We start from the raw sequence: 20286 nt of genomic DNA, 5'->3' as shown, positions 1-20286 counted from the left end.
ACCCCCAATATGTCTTCATGTATCAACACAGCTGCCGCCCGGTGCAGCCTCCCACAGTAATTACACAAACCTATAATATTCATGTCTAATATGAAAACTATGTTTATGTCTGTTTACGTTTTAGTGAAGGGGTGGATTTGTGTGTGTGTGTGTGTGTTTGTCGACGGGGAGCAGCAGCCATGCTTAGGATTGTGTGTAGTGGCTCTCAGCTCGTCTCAATCTCCATAATTGATGGGGAAACATCTTATTGCACCACTGGTACCAAGTCAACTCATCTCTGGAGGACGGGTAGGGAAATGCATTTACTGATCCAACACAAGTAGACAAGGAAACCACCATTGTGTGTGTGTGTGTGTGTGTGTGTGTGTGTGTGTGTGTGCGTGCGTGCGTGCGCGCGTGAGTAAAAAACTGAATAACTGAATCGAGAAACAACAAATGCCTCTTCTCCCATACAGGTGAATTGCATTATACAATTAAGCAGTTAACAATGCTCTACAGTATATAAAAATACTCGACAGGCCCAGTTGACCTCGATTTTGGATCAAATTGGTGAGAGAAAAAGATCAGCGAGACTATGAAAGAGTTCTTTATTGGGGATGCACAGATGGCAGTGCTTCAGCCAAAGACTGCTATGAGCAGACTAGTGTTTCAATATATGGTTCACAGCAGCGCAAGGACTGAAAGCAATATTATTATTATTAATAGTAATAGGGTTGGAGGCATGTATACGACTGACTTATGATAGCACGCCCAAAGTATCTTTAATTTAGGTGGAAAGATAGCCCCATCAAAATCCTTCAAAAAATATATTTATTTTTTAAGGTTTTACAGCCAGATGCAAGCTACGTCATGCACTCACTTTTATTTGTTAATTTGCCTTTATTAGTAATATTATTAAAATGCAAGGCCTTCAATTCACCCCCCCCCCCGCCAATGTGATTACATTCCAGACCACATCTCCTGTTCAGTCTAATAGCTTTGTATCCACTGCATTATCCAGTGATGACTCACTCATGTCTGCTGCATTAATACCAGCGGGTACAAGGGTATACACTTTCCAAAATCTATATCTATGGCAAACTTTTCCTCTCAGGTAAGATATAGAAGGCAGTCTGAATACTCCCTCTCCACAGGAGTAGAGAGCTCAATAACCTAAATAAGAGTTGTCCTCTCTGGAGACTGCCCTGTCTCCTTAAGGCCTTATTGTCCTGGATTAATTGCCATACAGTGGCCCTTCTAGCTAAGGATTCCAACTTTATGCCTGCATCCATTAGTGGTGAATATCTGCAAATCCACTTGAAAAGAATCCACAGTGTTTTGCTGCATACATAGACCTTTGATAGTGCAGACTATTTCCCTTACTATAGTATGTATTAACCACTTTCAACCAGGCTTACATATTTTTGGGCAACATTTTTCAAAAACGTAAGTATATTTTCAAATGTGACACGTAAGCGTGTATATGTACAGTATATGTGGTCAGTGATTTTGTTTTGTAAGTTAAATAGCTCTATTGTTTGTCCAGTAACAGGGTCTGCCATCTCTCCAGCTCTTTAGTAAACAGAAACATTTTTTTCAGGTCAGGGTACCAATTTTATTCAATCAGGAGAGAGAACTCATACATGATATAAAGTAAACTATACATAGTTGACCAAGCCAGTGCTGCACTTATTCGACTCTTTTTCTCCCTCTACACCAAATCTCTTCATCGAAAATAGGCATCACGTCAGAACGTGCTTGTATCTGCAATTTTCGGCAAATGTTTCCCCCAAATAGGGATGCAAGGGTTCAATTGGTTAAAGGACCACTTCACCCATTTTCAACCTATCTTCATATACTGTAATTGGTCCTCACTAATGCTCATTATAATTTGGTACCATTTTGTCTACTAGATCTGTGTCTCAGAGGAGGGCTGTGGACAGTTCAGAAACACGGCTACCAGTGACATCATCGATGCATCTAAGCTAATAGAGACTGCAGGTTTTGTAGTTGCTATATTGGAAGCCATTGTTGTCACGTTAATAAAAATCGAAATAGTCTTTTTAAAATCGTGTTTGAAAAAAAGAAAAACCCTGCCTAATGATGATGTCACTGCTAGGCGGGTTTCTGAAGTGTCCACAGCCTCCTATGAGACAGATCGATTAGTACCATTTTATCATGAGCATTAGTGAGGACCAATTATATGAAGATATGTTGAAAATGGGTGAAGTTGTCCTTTAAATGTGTTCACCGCTGGGCGTTGTGACATGATCCATCGAGCTTGTTAACATCACATTGACACATACTAATTGCAGCCTGGATCTGAGTATAGATGATGCTATCATTCACAGAAATAATTAGACTGCTTAGCAGGCTGGGCTGCAGTAATGTTTCAGTGCAATTCATTATCAATGTAATTATCCAAATAAACCAAACAGAATACAAAATGTTATATTGGACAGCCTCTGCCACAGGTAAAACATGTAAAGTGTAATTAAATGACCTCAATGATACCAAATGAATTTGGTCCTGAAAGATTCCAGACCATCAGCTTGGTAGTTAAGGAGAATGAGAGACATTCTGAATGAAAAAAGGAGCTAGGAAGAGTTAAAGCACTTCATTCTGATATGAATCTGTTATGTGGCTCTTGTGAAACTCTTAATCGGGAATTAAGAGGAGTTATAAACCACTTAACCAATTAAAAAACTGTGTACTACGTTGGAAATAGCAACACTGGGTTTAATGTGGTTAATGTAAAGAGTCCTCAGTATCACATCTCTAAAGAGTTCCTCTTAACAAGGCCTCTTAATGGCTGCCAGTGATCAGATGGGCAGGCCGCCTGCATTTTCAGAGCATGTTTCGGCTTGGATCGATGGAACTAACGTAGTATAGTTGCTATTTATCGGTATCAAAATGAAAACTTTTAAAAAGAAGAAAAGAAAATACTGTGAATGTTTTTTTTACATATCGTTGCTGTATTTTGACGCTTTTGCATTTTTTTTTCTTCATAAATCATTGCTATTGAACATCCTTCACGTCTGTGTGTTGGTAAAACAAATATTAAATAAATACAAAGCGCTTCTGCCAAAACCAGTTAACTCCACCAAAGGGGGATAGAGTTAGCTGGTTTTGCTGACTCCAGGCTCCACCCCCTTTTGACCTCTAACCTCATTGTGAGCTTGGAGGTCCATTCAGCTGTTCTTATCAATGACGAACAAAACCTCCTAACTCCGCTTTTTGTTTATTTATTTTTTCATTTCCTGCAAAATTTACATTTTGGAATTAACTGGTTTCTGCCCAACAGCAGAGATATACATTTTTGTTATATTAGTGTTATATTATCAATAAAACCGTAGTGTTTTGCCAATTATTTGGGTGCTCACTTGCAATATCTCACGGCCCACCGGTGGGCCCATGGCACGCAGGTTGGGAATCGCTGACCTAACGGCTTCATTAGCACTTTGAGTTTCAGGAGTAACTCAGGCGGACAATATGGGTGTTTGTCAGCACCTGGAAGACACAGCTCCCTGATACAAGAATGCACTGTTCTAGCTGCTTCAGCACACATCTGCCAATCTGCCTGAGTCATTACAGCAGACGAAGATGTATCGAATCAATGTTACTGATCTATAAGTGCATGCACGTGCAGTCGTGCACATACACACACGCACGCACGCACGCACGCACCACATCACACAACTGGCAACATTCTAAATGGATGTAGGCTGTACTGTCATATATAACCACTAAAGTAAATGATTAGAATTTAACAGACCTTCAAACATATGTGATGCTTTAAATGCTGGAATAGTGCGTATGAATTTTTCAGTATGCACTCATCTACAGTGAGTTCATCATCTAGGGATCCTCGCTGCTGCCAGGGCTATTCATTTTTCATTGTGGAGTGCACTGTTGGAGCTACAGTGTGTCCACTGTTGAAAACGTATGACTCTTGACATAACAATGTGGCTGGCAACATCTCTCATACAGAGCCAAAAAAAGAGAAAAAGGAAGACCATGAATTAGACATTTCCTGAATAAACAAAACGTTTTTCACATTGTTGCCAACTCATAAATCGTTGCTGTCAGGCAGAAACCTCGTATCTCCATATTCTAACTGTTTTTTTCGCAAATGAATGTCCTATTTGATCACACTGCAGCGTCACACAAAATCATCAAAAGTAGCAGATCAACAAGCTCGAAACCCGGCGCAAAGCAACGTGTTTCGAGCTTGTAGATCTGCTAGGTTTGCTCTTTTTGAATTTGAATCCTGAAAAGTAACAGTTTTGGACATATGAGGTTTCCACCTCACAGAGACGGAATGCACATTGAATACCTCCATGACACAGGTATTGTCAGGTATTTCCATTTGAAAATGTGCCGCTTAGCACCATCGTCGCTTTGCGATGCGTCGATCAACATGTTCAGGTTTTGGTGCCCGACATTGGCCCGGTTATTGCATTGTTGAAATGATCTCTCTCTCACTCTCTGTCCCCCTCTCACTCTCCCTCTCTCTCGCTGATTAAGCTCTGGTCTGACATCAAACACAACCTCTCTCCCTATACCTCCCTCCCCTTCTCCCTCTCTTTCCTTCCTTCCCTCCCACCTCCCTCCTCTTTCCCTCCCTCTCTCGCTATCCCTCTCTCCCTCCTTCGCTGATCGGGCTCTACTCTGACATCACTCACAACAGAAACACTTGCCTAACAATGGCAATTTGCACTGACGACGTCAACCATTGCCTGACAACTCCGATTTGTGCACAGCAATTTACGCTGATGTCAACCGTTTCACTGTGTGCAGAAAGTAAACTTGCAACTATTCAATAGCTTGGCGAAGCTACTTGTAGCTCCTCCTTTGAGTGCTTCTGCTTCGCTCCGCTTGGTTTGGCTTGTGCCATCTTGTTCAGGAGTTTGTCGTTTTTGTTTTCAGATTTTCTACACATGTACGTACGGTTGGTCAGCCTGTATTGTGGCGCTGGGGGTTTCTTGTCCTTTTCGTTTTGTTTGCTGAAACCCTCCCGGTTGTCTCAGTTTGGGGACTGCGCCTACCCTGTAACAAGTTCGTGGGAAGCTGTGTGTAGTTAGCTTAGGCGGCTTTGCAGTTTTTCCCTGAGTAGAAACACACAAGTGCTTGCGTGTTTGGTGAACCGACCATAGGTGTGGTTTTTGGGTGATTTTTGGATGATTGGGTGATTTTCACCCGACGTTAGTGATAGAGAGTAAAAATAATTGTGTGGGCTCTCCCACAGTTGTCAGTCATGAAGGGAGACTGTGCCTTCACTGGACAAGGCTCACATGTCCCAGGAATAGGTGGACCAAATAATAAGTTCCCAGCTCCATTATTTATTAAGGGGCCAAGGCCAAAGGGCTGTGGACCCTTACTGCATCTCTACACTTTCGCTATTATTCTTCCGCCGTTGTGCAATTGTTAAAGATAACATGAAATGCTTATTTGAGAGTATGTTTTTTAAATGTATGACGTAATTCGTTGTAAAAATAGCCAATCTACAATCTCACAACTTTTTGGATAGCAACGCTTTGTGAGCTTGTAGATCGGCTACTTTCACTAGTTTTGGTACCGAGGAGACATCACATGTCTCTATTGGTAAATGGTTTGTGAACAACTGATCTTAGTGTTAGTGAAACAGGGGCTCGGTTCATGGCAGCAGGCAAGAGTCTATGATCTTCAACAGACACCATCAGCTTGATGAAGCCTTAGCTCAATCACTACTGAGACAGCCTGTGAGTCCGAAGGTTGAGGGTTCAATTCCTGTCTATGTCCATGGGTTGAGGTTTCCATGAGTAAGGTTCTTAACCCTGGATTGCTAGCCACCATCCCTCAGCACTCTGCTCAGCTGTTCAGAATGCTCATTTGTCAATTGCATGGGCTGCTTTGTCTCGAGTTCAATCTATTCTGTTTCTCTTTATGCTATTGTTGCATATTGCTTTTTGCCATTCCTTGGCCCCGTTTTATCGCTGCTTGCAGCTATATTTTATTTTGGAATTCTTTGTTAACAATTCCCACATTTTTCACAGATTTTGCCTTCAGGTCTTATTATGTTAATGCTTTTTATAGCCCCCCCTAGCGTAAGTGATGGTGTGATAATATTCAACGTTAGTGTTATTTAAGTTCACCGTCATTAACTTAGCGGATAGAAATTCTCTCACCTTCTTTCTCTCTTCACACACCCACACACACACACACGCATGCATGCGCACGCACGCACGCACGCACGCACGCACGCACGCACGCACGCACGCACGCACGCACGCACGCACGCACGCACGCACGCACGCACGCACGCACACACACACACACACACACACACACACACACACACACACACACACACACACACACACACACACACACACACACACAGGTAGAGAGGTACTGTACCTTGGGATGCATCCCTGGGCAATTAAATTGAATGAAACACTTTGGGTTGAAAGAATAAGGAAGGTATGGGCAAGTATAGTTTGTTTGGTCAGAATTCTGATTCCAGATGCATATTTCTGGAAGAATTTGCACAGCATCGGTACGTTTCATGAAATATCTTTTCAACCCCAGGGAAACATTCTCATTGAGTATTACAAGTGTTTACAGTAGGTGTTCGTAGACAGTTCAGAAAGGACCGTTTATTACCCATTCTTAGGTTTCTCCTGAGAGTTTTAAAACAATATAGTGAGCGTTTAAAGCACACACACAAGGCTCTTTATATTCCTGCAACATACTGTGCTATATACATCTTTATCTCTTGCCTGAAGCTTAAGACCTCACGCCAAGTCTGAGTTGTGAAGAATCTTTTTGTTCTGGTTCCTTTCTTTAATGCTCCTAATTGTTTGATTAGTTTCACAAATTTTCATTTTACGTGAGCTGCAGTTGAAATTAGGTGGCCATTAATTTTCACAGAAGCCATTAGATAAATTGTCATCAGTGCATTTAGTAACTTAATTGGGTGCTGTTTTGGTGCTGGTCTTATTGTTAAAAGGTTTCCGCTACAATAATTAATTTATCAAAGATTAATTAATCATTTAGAGTCCGCTGGGGTCAGTAATCATTTTTATATGCACCTATTTTTAAAAAACTAAACAAAGGGTGGAGTTAGGAGGTTTTGTTCATCATTGATAAGAACAGCTGAATGGACCTCCAAGCTCAGAATGAGGTTGGAGGTCAAAAGGGTGTGGAGCCTGGAGTCAGCAAAACCAGCTAACTCCACCCTCCTTTAGTGGAGTTAGCTGGTTTAGCAGAAAGTTCAGGATCCAATGGAGTTAGCTGGTTTTGTCAGAAGCGCTTTTTAATACTTTTCATTGGTTCAATTTTTCATTTTTACCAACACACAGACTTAAAGGGTGTTCAATAGGACTGATTTATGGGAAAAATGCAAAAGCGTCAAAATGGAGTTAGCTGGTTTCTACCCGACAGCAACGAAATCCATATATAATGAAAGCAAAAAAAAAACAATACATGCACCTAACATGTTCAGCTATAGTTGAGGTTGTATTTGTTTCATAATCAGCATACTTAACCACTTAAACCCCAGTAGGAATGAATCACTTAACCCCTATACAATGTTGACCAGGGGCCCCCAGGGTTCTAAACTTGGTAGCCTCCTCCTCGCTTTTTATGCCTATATATGGAGATATCTGTATCTGTCCGTCCGTGTCCCTTTTCTGCCCATACGTATGTGGATTCCTGATGTCATCAGTATGCTCATATATGCCCATATATGGGACAACCAGATCTCCATATATGCCTATAATGAGTATGGTCAGATCGTTGGTCTATCATACAGTCCATGTGGTTAAAATGTGTACAGGTGTGTAATCTGGGATGTGTATAATGAATGAAAGACAGTTACAATTCAAATGTGTTCATCTGAAGAGAGAATAGATTGGGCTTATGTAATATTGACAATAATATACTCCAATCTATCGACATCTTTCAAATTTCCAGCCTAATGTCAAGCTCCAGCCATGGCAGGTAACATTCCCTAAAAAAAATCTCAAAACCTTTAGATATATCAGGTTTGCAGCATTTCAACTGACACACCCACTGGAAAAACATCCACTTGGCAGGTTTCCAAAGACTAAAGTAGCTATATGAGACAATTATGATAGGTGTGTTTGAAGAGTAGCCTATTCCACAAATTCATTCAAGAAATGATCTATCCACTATACTATACTATACTCTGAGAAGGATTGGTGAAGCATATTGTTCCTTGAAAATTAATGAATGAAAAGGAAATTAGGATGTATTATGTCATGCAGATGCTGGTATATGGCGTCCCTATTTTGGGCATGTCTTTATATGAGCAAAATTCTTCACAATTATTCCAAAACATTCAAATATAGATATTTTTTTCTTCTTCAAAAATAGCAGATCTACAAGCTCACATGCAATGCCATGTGTTGCTTGTATAGGTTGGAATAGGGCTTAAGTGGTTAAGCAGCATGCAGCTGCAGCGCATGGGATTGTACATTCTGATGTTGTGTGGAGCTGCACAGTGTGCATTTAGGCGCCCAGAGGAGGAGTTTACACTACTGTATATGCACACTAAATAGACCACAGCTATACAGTAAGCCTAACTGGCATCAGTTTAATGCATGCAGGGGCTTTTTTCTGTTTCTCTTAGCATTTATTTGTAGAAGAAGTGCTGTCTTGGCTACAACAACCTCCAGTGAATGCGGGACGTGGATGCTTTTCCATCTTGCGTGCGTGTACGAACAAAGCAAGTGCACTGAGCATCACATTGTGGGAATGCGTCACTGCGATTCATGATCATTCTCTGGTTCCTCTCAGATCGCCAGATCCGACCAGATCTTTGGCTCGTAAACGGACAGTAGCCTCCATCCACGGACATTTTCACAAGGTAAGAATGAAGCATTTTATCCGTGTTAGGCTATTGCAGCTGGAACCGCTGCGATCTGGGAGCCTCTCCTCAGCACCAAATCGGCATCCTTCAATTATTTCATCCATTGGTACCATTTCAAAGACGGGATGGAGTGACATTTGTGCAATTTTGTGATCCCCCGTATAGGTCTTTATGTGTTAAGGTTTCTATCTATTGTCTACCAAGTTGCATATTAATTAGTATGCGCAGGCCATGGCAATCATTTTTATTCAGATACAATCGTCTCCGTTTAAAGCTATAGCGTCTGGGTGTTTCTTTTATCCACCAGTCAGTCATCTTTGAATAATGCGCAATTATTACCCACTTAAGCGCTTAACGGTTAATTCCAATGATTTGGCTTATTGAAATGGGCGTGTCTTAAATGTCTTGTGCCTCAGAGAGATATGAATGCACCGCCTGCTCATAGACATCCTACATCACATTACATTACAGTGGTTCCCCAAACCCAAAAGAGAAATGTGATGTCCTTAAACTAGTGAAAATTGCAGATCTACAAGCTCACAAAACGTTGCAATGCAACTTGTTGTGAGCTTGTAGATCTGCTATTTTCACTACTTCTTAAAACTATTATTTCCCCTCTAATTAATTGTTTTTTTTGTTTGTTGAAAAAAACGTTTGAATTTCGTTTTGGTTCATGAAAAATTGAGAATTCTTGGTGATTTTTTGAACATCTTTTGAAATAATAGTAATTTCTGGAATCGAAAACAGGGGGTATTTACTCGATCGTGACCCATAAACAATTGCCCGCGACCCACATATGGGTCCCGACCCACTGCTTGTGAAACAGACAGTGCATATTAGAATGCTCATTTCACCACCAGGCTGATCGTTGTGGTTCTCTCCATGTAGGAATCAGATGGGACAACCAGGGCGTTTAGTTCTGCTTTCCTCGCAACTCTGAGAGACAAGACAGAAAAAGGACATCGTTACCCATCCAGAGAATCGATCACCACACACCAACAGGACCGACCGACCAAATGACGGCCAAGACATCGTCGGAGGACACCAGGCTCTCCCTCTCCACGCCGTTACGCATCTGCCACGGAGCTTCCCAGAGCAACAACGGCACCTGCGTGGAGCAGCTACAGAGCGGCGGCTTCTTCCCCCCGTTCTCCTCCACGTTCGCGCTCATCGTGCTGGTGGCCATGATCGTGGGGATAATACTCGTCTCCCTGGCGACGTTTCACTTCCACAAGAGGAAGATGAGGAAGAGGAAGATCCAGCGCGCGCAGGAAGAGTACGAGCGCGACAGCCGCAGCCCGTCGGCGTCCGCAAAGGAGCCGATGAAGCCGTGCATCATCGTCCGTCCGGTGGCGGTGGCGGCGGCGGTGGGTTCGAGTGCCTCGGGTGGTGGTGGTGCTCGGAAAGGCGACGAGAAGCCCGCTTGTTGTCACACACAGGAGACTGACCCCGGCCCGTCCGCTGACCACACTACTACTGTCTCACAGTCGGATACTACTGCTCTCCCTGACCTCCCTGACCTCCCTGATCCAGACGAGCCTGGACAAACACTGCATACGGTCGTCTCATCTTGACAATGCCACATACACACTGGCACCCCGCGATCCGACCATGTGAAATAGACCAGTGAATTCACTTCAATTTTCAGGGGTATAAAAACGGAACTCTCGACATTATAGCTTGGATTTAAACTGTGGAAAAGCAATATATGGCACAAAGAACAGCCCTACACCATGACCTCAACAACCGCCCACTTGACTTTCATTCATTCTTCATCAAAGACATCACCTGAGTGGATTAATCTCGGCTCCGCTTGTAATTAACGTACAACAAGTAGAAAATAGATATAACATAATAGAATAGCGTATGTGCGATAATGTCAGCAAGGGGAGAATTCGTTGCTAATGCTGTAAATGAACAACAGATGATCAACAGTAGGCTGCATCGGGACGTAAGGCCGATGGAGCAGCAAAGGCGCTGTCCGAAGTGCTGAAATGTAGATAACTTACATTTAACTTTAAATTTGTGCGACTATTACTACTCCAGTGGCATATTTCCTGTGTTGATGTACATGGCCACCCTCCCTCTTAATACAGATTATATTTCTTTAAGGGATTGTATAGATGATTCACCCATTGCTCTTTGACTTTTAAACGTCTTCCCTTAGAAGACCGAGGCCTCTACTCTAAGATGCTTAAACTTTAAATAGGCTACTTCCTACAAGCGTGTGACACTATTCTGTTGAGTTGATTTAAAAATTGTGCCACGCTTGAAACTGGTGACACGACGCATTATACAATGACGATGTGGTGGCCATGTTTCTTTATATCTTCGCATGTCCTATGACACAGTAAAGTTTTGTGTTAGGCTTTGGCTATTGTGGTTAGGCAGTGCAAATCTGCATATGGTATAGAAATGGCTCATTTGTTTGCATAAACTATTTTTCCTCTTCCAGTAACTTTACATATTTACATAAACTATATCCATGTCAGTCCTCTAATATCTGTAGGACATCTATTGGTAGCACTAGTTATAGCCTACTTACTGTAGGACGCAATACATTTTGCTGTACTTATGCACTCAAGATTTTTTCTTTAATGTGTCGAATAGTAAATTGGAGCGCTAATACAGTACTTCCATCTTTGAGTATTTAAAATGTATTCTCTGAGATGTAATAAATGGAGGATCCTTCAAACAGGGTTTTTCGGTCTATTTCAATTGTTTTATACACTACAGGCCTACTCTACCAACTATTGGGAAATCCTATTTCATTTATTATGTGAGTGTATTGTTAAACAATGTCACTGTGGAAGTAGAAACATTCGATAGCCAAGTTCTCTGGAGATTGTATCGCCAGCAATGAATCAATAGTGGGGATTGTTCTAAAGAACATCTCAAAACCATTCTAAACCCCCCCAAAGACTGTAGCGATGGGCCAGTTTCAAATGAACAGAGTGTACAATACCATGCATGCAACCAGACCTCTCCAGTGAATGAACACTTTGAGAGAAATTTGGCATGAATATAGTTGGAATTCCCTTTTGATGCATACAGTTAGAAAATCCCATTTGAATATGAGTGTGGAAATGTCACATGCACTGTAAAATCCTCTGTGAGAAATGAGGATTTTACAGTGTGTAAATGGAACCAAACGGACCCTTACTGCACACTCTCAGAGTTAGGGGATTTTCCTGTGTGTGGACTATGCTTCGTATCAGTCTGTTAAAGTCTTCCAGCAATATAAACTATAGTCTCCATGAGACAAAGCTCTGACCTCTGCTGCCCGCACAGGGAGTCCTGTCTGTCGCATACTGTGAGCTATCGTCTTATATGCTGATCATCCCCCGCATGGCCTGCTCTTGTGAACCACCACCCTTTTAATCTCATCTGCCATATTCATACCTACTGGAACATGCTGTGTCCCCCTCCTGTCAGTCCATTGGTCATTCTACAGCCTTGGCAGCAGCGGTTCCTTACAGAAGTTGGTGGCAGCGGGCCAAGAATAGAAGCTCCCCTACCGAGTCTCAGTGCCTTTGGACTGGTTCCAGGAGAGCATGTTCCTAATTGAACCCTGGGGATTGGACCCCAGGCTTTGGCAAGGTTTCAGTTCCTGTGAGCTACAGTGTTAGATTGGCCCTCTCAATAAAATCTAAAGGCAGACAGTCCTATCTATGGCAATGGGGGCACAGAGAGACTTCCAAACATACTGTGTGCGGGTATTTAGTGCTTAACGTACCAGGCTGAATGGAGGACACCAATTGATATGTTTTCTATATTTCTGCTTTGCAGATTATACACAGCAGTGGCTCTCCGAGTAGGTTCCTGGGGGTCCCCAACAAAATTAGTTTAACCACGTTCACCCTGTATACAACAGCTCACAACATGCCCAGTGGTGGCTTATCCAACGAGCTTGAGGTGCTGAAGCACAGGGCACCAACCTTTGGGGGGGGGAACCCAAAAAAAACGGCGAAAAACGAATTTTCAGAAGGTGGTCCGCAGTCAAATACATTTGGGGGTCCTTGACATGAAAAAGTTTGAGAACCACTGATATACAGTAGGCGACCTTTGCATCACAAGGATCAGTGTTCTAACAATATAGATGATGTCATGAATAATTGAAAAAGACCCAGAGATGAACCGTGTTTGTTGCTACATGAGCAGTTTCATAACACTGGTTCAGCATGTTGGCTGCTCTGCCAAAAGCCATTCTATCGATCCGTACACTGCAAAATGCTGAGAGATAAGTTAACTCTGAGAGTAAAAATGGGCCAGTATAGTCACAATTTTCAGTGTAGTTCTGCACGAATGTATAGTACTTACCTGCCTTTCACAGAAAAAAGCACAGTAGAGGATTTTGAGCAAAGCTGTGCATGAACCTCTGCAAACTTAAAAGCAAAGAAAGAAACAGCACAACACATTATGGAAATGGACTACCTGTCGCCATGCGATCTAAGTGGCTTTAACAATACATAGCAAAATCCTTACTGTTAATTTAATTCAACTCAGAGAGTATGCAACCAAAATGACCATAATGGGACAATTTGGTTCCATTTGTGCCCACCCAGATTGTGATAATTTTACTGTGCAGAGCCCAGGTAAGTGCAGAGAACAATAATGGTGACTCACAACCATTAACATTTATAAAAGTAATGGGTCGCACTCAGGATGACAAGTGTGAGTTCACTTTTTTATTTTTTTCTGCACGTCTTTATAATGAAGGACAAACGTTTAGGCTATTCGGCCTTCGTCAGTGACTCACAACCATTAACATCAGTATTATATCTGCCTCTTTTATGAGCCTTTCACTGTAAACAGACTTTGTTCTGTTATATTTGCTGGACCTGCTACAACAGATGTGCAGTAAACAGCTCCCAGAACCAGTGATATGTCCCTGGAGTGGACTATGGCTTTTGTGGAATTCTTCTCCTATTAACTGTAGCTATACTGGTTCTGTTCAGTTAGTGGAGCTGGAGGTCAGGGGCTTTAAAAGTGCTTCAGTGACACAATTCCCGCCGCCCACTGAGAAGAGAAAGAATAGCAACTGCCAACTGGTACTCAGTTACAAGTTAGCAGTGATGGAAGAAGTACTCACATGCTTACTTAAGTAAGCATGTAGTAAAAGTATCAATACCCTATTGTAGAAATAGTCTGTTACAAGGATAAGCTCGGTATTAAAAACGTACTTGAGTAAAAGTACAAAAGTATTGGCATCAAAATATACGTATATAAGTACTAAAAGTAAAAGTACTCATTATGCAGAAGGTCCCATTTCACAAGTTTTCAAATGGATAAAAAATCCATTGAAAATAGCCGATCTACAAGCTCACAACGCGTCGCTTTGCAACACGTTTTGTAATAACAATCAAAATCTACAAAGTAACTAGCAATTAAAGTTTTCAAATAATTGTAGAGGAGTAAAAGTACAATATTTGCCTCAGAGATGTAGTGTAGAGTAGAAGTAAAAAGAAAATTGGAAATACTCCAGTAAAGTAAAAAATACCTCAAAATTATACTTGTACAGTACTTGAGCAAATGTACTCAGTTACTTTATACCACTGGTTTCAGTGACACAATTCCAAGCCATCCACTGAGAAGAGAAAGAATAGCAACTGGTACTCAGTGACAAGTTACATATGCAAAAAAAGAACATAAAATGTTAAAATATGGAGATGTGGTTTCTGCACGACAGCAATGATATGTAGGGTTAATGTTTTGATATTTGATAAATTAATCTAGCTGCTTTATACTTTATATCTGTTGTATAATGTCTTAAAATTGTCTTTTCATAAGCAGTATTAGTCTGGATGGAATCTGATATAAGTTCTATCTGTGGTTTAGTGTCTAAAGCTGGTGCATTCATGAATGATGGGAACCCTGTTTGCCTTTAATGGTTTCCAGTATTTACCCTTGCGTTAAGACATTAATTAATCTTAATATTTGCGCATCAGCTGCAACAGGCACATTAATCCATGTTATGACGACAGTGATCCATTTGGTCTCCAACCCAGTCCTCAGGAGAATACAGTGGGTTCCTCAATCCTTTACAGTATGTGAATATTATATTTTTACATAATGTGTGATACTATAGTCTAATTTCCTAAGCTTTGCCGGAAAATAGACCAGATGCAATTGTATCAGATGTACCGTTCTCCTTCTGATATTCAGTGCTGTATGCATACAGAATGATCCTATTATAGCTGAATGCATTTAGCATTTTGCATTCAAGATCCTATATAGTCCCTATAGCTGCACACATACAAATGCTGAGTGTTCACTTAACCACTTGAACCACAGCATCCATATTCTGGGGGGAACATTAGCCACAAATAGCCGATCTACAAGTATGTTATGAGCTTGTAGATCGGCTATTTTTGCGATCCAAGTACAGAGCCAACACATGCAGGTCCAGTCTAGATGGTTTAAGTAATTTATGTGTTAATGTTTTAATTAGCCCTCCAGATTGTACTGTGTACAACATGACCTAATGTGCTCAACATCTAAAGGCTCACCGGGGTAGCATTATCTTTGCACTGACTGTTCCACAACAAAGCATTGCTGTTTTGCTCTGCATCTTTTTTTATATTATAATACAGATGCCTGACAAATGAAAGGAAACGTGTTGGGCCACTACAAGCCTCCAGAACAGCTTCAGTGCACCTTGGCAAAGGAAGGAACACCATTCTAATTTGGTATTTTTATGATGGTGAGTGCTGTCTAACACGTTCCGTCCTACATCTCCTTTAGGTGTTCAATTATGGTTGAGATCTGGTGCCTGCGAAGGCCATAGCATATTATTCACATAATTTGCATACTAATCAAACCATTCAGTGAACCCTCATGTCCTGGGGATGAAGGATTTGTCATCCTGGAAGAGACCACTGCTATCAGGATGGAAGTCTTTCATCATAGGATAAAGGTGATCACTCATAACAGCTTTGCATTGATTTGCAGTGACCCTTACGAAGTGGACCCAAGCCATAACAGGAACATGCCCCCCACAGCATAACCTTTCACTGAAGGGGTCAAGCATTCAGGCCACTACCTCTTGCACTCGCCCACTTGTGGAGAATATGGTGATGGCTGACTCGTCTGAACATATCACGTTGTTCCAACATCTCTAGTGTCCATGGTTTTAGCACCACTGAACTTGCAAGCATGCACTTGTCTTTGTACATAGGGGTTCATGCAACGTTCATGCATGTCAACAGACTTTTTGATCATTTGATCACTCCTGTGTGACCATTCTCAGTCACCTGAGGAGGAGTTGCTCTTGTTCTTACATATCACAATAATGCACAAGCATGCAGCATGGTCATCGAACGTGTGCTTTGGACCACAATTTGAATATCGTCTCTGTCGGGTGGAAACCTCATATGTCCAAAACTGTTACTTTTCAGGATTAAAAAATTCATGCAATAATTTGCATGCTTTTTAGCATGCCAGTAACATAATCCATTGAAAATTCTGTTCTATCAATTATTTGGGGTTTCGACCATACCTACACCTATCTAATATTGGGGTTATTGCAAACCGACCACTAGGGGGCGAGCCCAACTCGTTTGCGATGGTTATTGAAAACCTTATGCCCATACCTAACACCATACCAAAAATCAGAAACTTGTCAGTCACCAAGAGCCAAATCTTAATGATTTTTGACGAGTTCCCTTCCAGCTACCATTGAAGCATTAGTGAGGGATGTTAGCTGTAGACCAAAGTGTAACAAGCACACATGTTGAAACTGAAATGATTCAAGGTACCTTTGAATTCTAGCCTGCATTTCCAGTGTGATTAAAATAATACAGTTTCTAAGGTAACAGCTGCTTTTCCGGTAACTGTACATAGCAGACTCGTTAGCGCTCGCACCATATGTCTCTCACCACAACCAAGCCCTCATTATTGGTTTCTGCTTGTTTGTTAACACTGACACTTTGGACTTGTGCATTCAGCAGGATACCAATTTACACATTTTTTGTATTATTATTTTGCTTTACTGTACTAATTTACACCTTTTGCTCATCCATATTATTTCCACAGTAATTGCCAAAGTTTGAAGGTCTCAAAACATAGTTGGCATACTGTACATGCTGGTGACTTTGGGGTTCCTTCCCAACCCCTGATTAATTACATTTTCCATGAAGTCAGTATGAAGAAGAGTGACCTCCCTAATTTATGCTCCATCACATGGTGGTGTTGCTCACTGAAAATAACAGCTTTTCACAGATTTTCACATTGAAAATCTGTATCAGCTTCATCCTTTTCACCTGGACAAAATTGTCCTTTTACCCTGTCAGCAGAATTCCAAATGCCCCACGGACCTTTCGATGAGTGAGGCTGTATAGCTAATATTCATCTCAGTGGTGCTACAGTACATGCATGTACAGGCCTGACCAAGGAACAGTTCATGTTTTAGTATCATGTATCATGTATCAGTATCATGTCAGTATCATGTCAGCAGGTCAGTATTATGGTCAGTATCATTGGTCAGTATCATGGTCAGTATCATGTCAATATCATGTCAGCAGGTCAGTATCATGTCAGCATCATGTCAGCATCATGGTCAGTATCATGGTCATTATCATGTCAGTATCATGGTCAGTACCATGTCAGTATCATGGTCAGTATCATGGTCAGCATCTTGTCAGCATCATGTCAGTATCAAGGTTAGTATCATGTCAGTATCATGGTGTGTATCAGGTCAGTATCATGTCTGTATCATGTCTGTATCATGTCTGTATCATGTCTGTATCATGTCAGTATCATGGTCAGTATCATGGTCAGTATCATGGTTTTTATCATGTGTGTGTGTGCTGTTAGTGGTGCGACTGGCAAGGCAAGTTCAGTTGGGCTCCTCACCATCGAGTGAAAACAGACAGGGCAAATTCCATGGTACGTCGTTTTTACAGATATACCTATCTTGTTTCGGACCAAAGTTGTGGCCGGACGGAAGGACAGACGGACAGACAGACGGACGGACGGACGGACGGACGGACGGACGGACGGACGGACGGAAGGACGGACGGACGGACGGACGGACGGACGGACGGACGGACGGAAGGATGGATGAATGGATGGATGGATGGATGGACTGACAGACCTAACAACATTTCCACCAGAGCTGTTAATGCAGTGACAAGGACACAATCTCCTGCCGACTTCCCACGCACAAACAGCACTGACAACGTGTGTGTACTGGAGCGCCAGGCCAAGCCGGAAGTGAAGCAATTGGTCACATTATGACACTTGTGATTTATTAACACTGAAAGTAGCCTATGGGGCAGTCATCTTCATGACATAGAAGTTATTTTGTTTAGAGAGTCAATGTTTTTCAACCTGCTTTTGGAGTCATCCCTGAGGCTGGTTCTCACAAAGTAAAATTGAATGGCCCAGTTTCCCTTCTGAGAGAAGTCAAGATTAGCCTGGGGGCTTGTTCTATCAGATTAACTAAAAACAGAAATGTTATACACTTTTAATAGCATTCCAGCACCCATTTGCCTGCCTTGGCTGAGTGAGGGCAAGAATAAGGTTGGTTAAACACCAAAATGTGTACACTGGGGTTCGGAAATGTGGAGCAAACAGAGAACATAAGTTGTACAGACAAGTAATACTGTATCACAGCCCCGGATCTGTCTTTCAATCTGACAGCAGCTCAGCAGGTGTGAGAACCAGAGCTCATTAGCAAGAGCATTCAGCTGCACTCTTTCATCCATTTAAGATAGCAATATTTCTCTGTTGCTCATTATTTCCTCTCTCTATTCAGATTGTCTCAATGTATTATAGGCAGCATAATGAAACTCAAAGCATGCTCTATGCCCTTTTTTCTCTCTCTACTGCTGATTATAATGTATTATTGTTATTGTTATTATTCTCATTATTCTCATTATCATTATAAAAAAGAAATGGTGGCATATTACGTACACATTTACACATATCTCTCTGTTGGGTTTCTAGAACGGAACATGTCCAATTAAACCTTCCCAACGGTATATTAGTACTAATAGCTTCACCAGCAATGGTTCAAAGTACCTATTATGATCATGAGTAACCTTCATTTTGAGGCTTTTGTCCTGCGTGGCAAACACCAAAACACTGGCTAAGCACAGTAAAATGTCCGGATCTTAGGCTCCTGTGTGGTAGTATCGTGCTCTATAAGTATATTGTTTGCAGCTTGTTTTGCACATTGCTATGTAAGACAACGACAAAATTAGACCGTCCTGTGGGACAAAAATGAACCTATCATTTACAGTACCATAACCTCCAAGTGCTTAAAGGAGAATTTTGGACTAAGGTTTTCTTACCTTTTCTATGATGTTATGATATCTTACGATGAATGGTACAGTAGAAAAATGTCATAACTCCATCCTGGGTCCGCCACAGTTTAAAATGTGAGCGGATAAGCCTTGCGCTAGATCGTGTATTTTAATAGCTTTTTTTTGTGTCAAAAAACACCTTGACACCGTCAAAAAAAAAACAAGAAAAAAAAAAACAGAAGTCTCGCTAGACGAGATCGAAATCTCGAGATTACAATCTCGTCTAGTGAGACTTAAAGTAATGCTAGGTAACTTTTTCAATAAAACTAAAGTTAAATCTTTTGTGAGTGGCAAATGTTTCACAGCACCCACTCTCTGCCCCGCGAAAATGACGTCATCTGGACGGAAAATGGAAGCGGAAATGCACCGGTTTCCTGTTTGGCCAGGAACTACTGCACCGGTTTCCTGTTTGGCCAGGAACTACCGCGCTAATAACAAAAAGGAAACTCACGCTGATTTTAAGAGATTGTATGATTTGAAGAACGAAAAAAAAAAACAGAAAAAGAAAACACAGCTCACGGTAACTAAAGCTCCACTGGCTAAGAGAAACGATCCGCAGATCGTATAAAATAATTAAAAGAACGCTTTTTGAAACGCTTCCGTCTTCCGGTGAAAACGAATGGAATTCTGGGTAACGCAGTAATAAACGAACGGCCTGCAGTGACGGTAATGACCAGCAGAGGCTGCTAAAAATCGTTTTTTTGAAATTTGCACTGTACAACTTTAAGTTTTTTATTTTTTATTTTTTTTGGTTGCATAGTGTTCTGTCACTATGAACGTCAGATCTCACCAAAAGAAAAAGCAAAAAAGATGCTATTAAAATACGCGATCTAGCGCAAGGCCTATCCGCGCAGTTTTTAAGCTGTGGCGGACCCGGGATGGAGTTATGACATTTTTCTACTGTACCATTCATCGTAAGATATCATAACGTCATAGAAAAGGTAAGAAAACCTTAGTCCAAAATTCCCCTTTAAGTCAGGTCGGTCATGCATGATGAATCAGTCCACCGACTGAGTTCTGCTGTCCAATCGTACATCTGTAGGTAACGCTATGACTGGTTCACCTTTGGCGTTGTTGAGAGATTAATCCGAGAAAAAGGAAGGGGTCGCAACTCCCTTTGAATGC

General features: G+C 41.5%; 1 protein-coding gene across 1 annotated transcript; it reads left to right on the top strand.

Moving 5' to 3' along the window:
• Positions 1 to 9870: 9870 nt before the first annotated feature.
• On the top strand, positions 9871 to 10428 carry LOC311057264 (uncharacterized protein; the record flags this gene model as incomplete). The annotated part of the gene is made up of 1 exon (XM_084074215.1): positions 9871 to 10428. The coding sequence occupies one exon, from the start codon at positions 9871 to 9873 to the stop codon at positions 10426 to 10428; it is 558 nt and encodes a 185-aa protein (XP_083930341.1).
• Between the last annotated feature and the right edge of the window lie 9858 nt (positions 10429 to 20286).

This window comes from Gymnoscopelus microlampas (genome assembly GCF_963454915.1).
Source record: "Gymnoscopelus microlampas genome assembly, chromosome: 12".
Classification (NCBI taxonomy): domain Eukaryota; kingdom Metazoa; phylum Chordata; class Actinopteri; order Myctophiformes; family Myctophidae; genus Gymnoscopelus; species Gymnoscopelus microlampas.
Note: the sequence above shows the minus strand (reverse complement) of the source record. Positions and strands in the feature narration are given on the sequence as shown.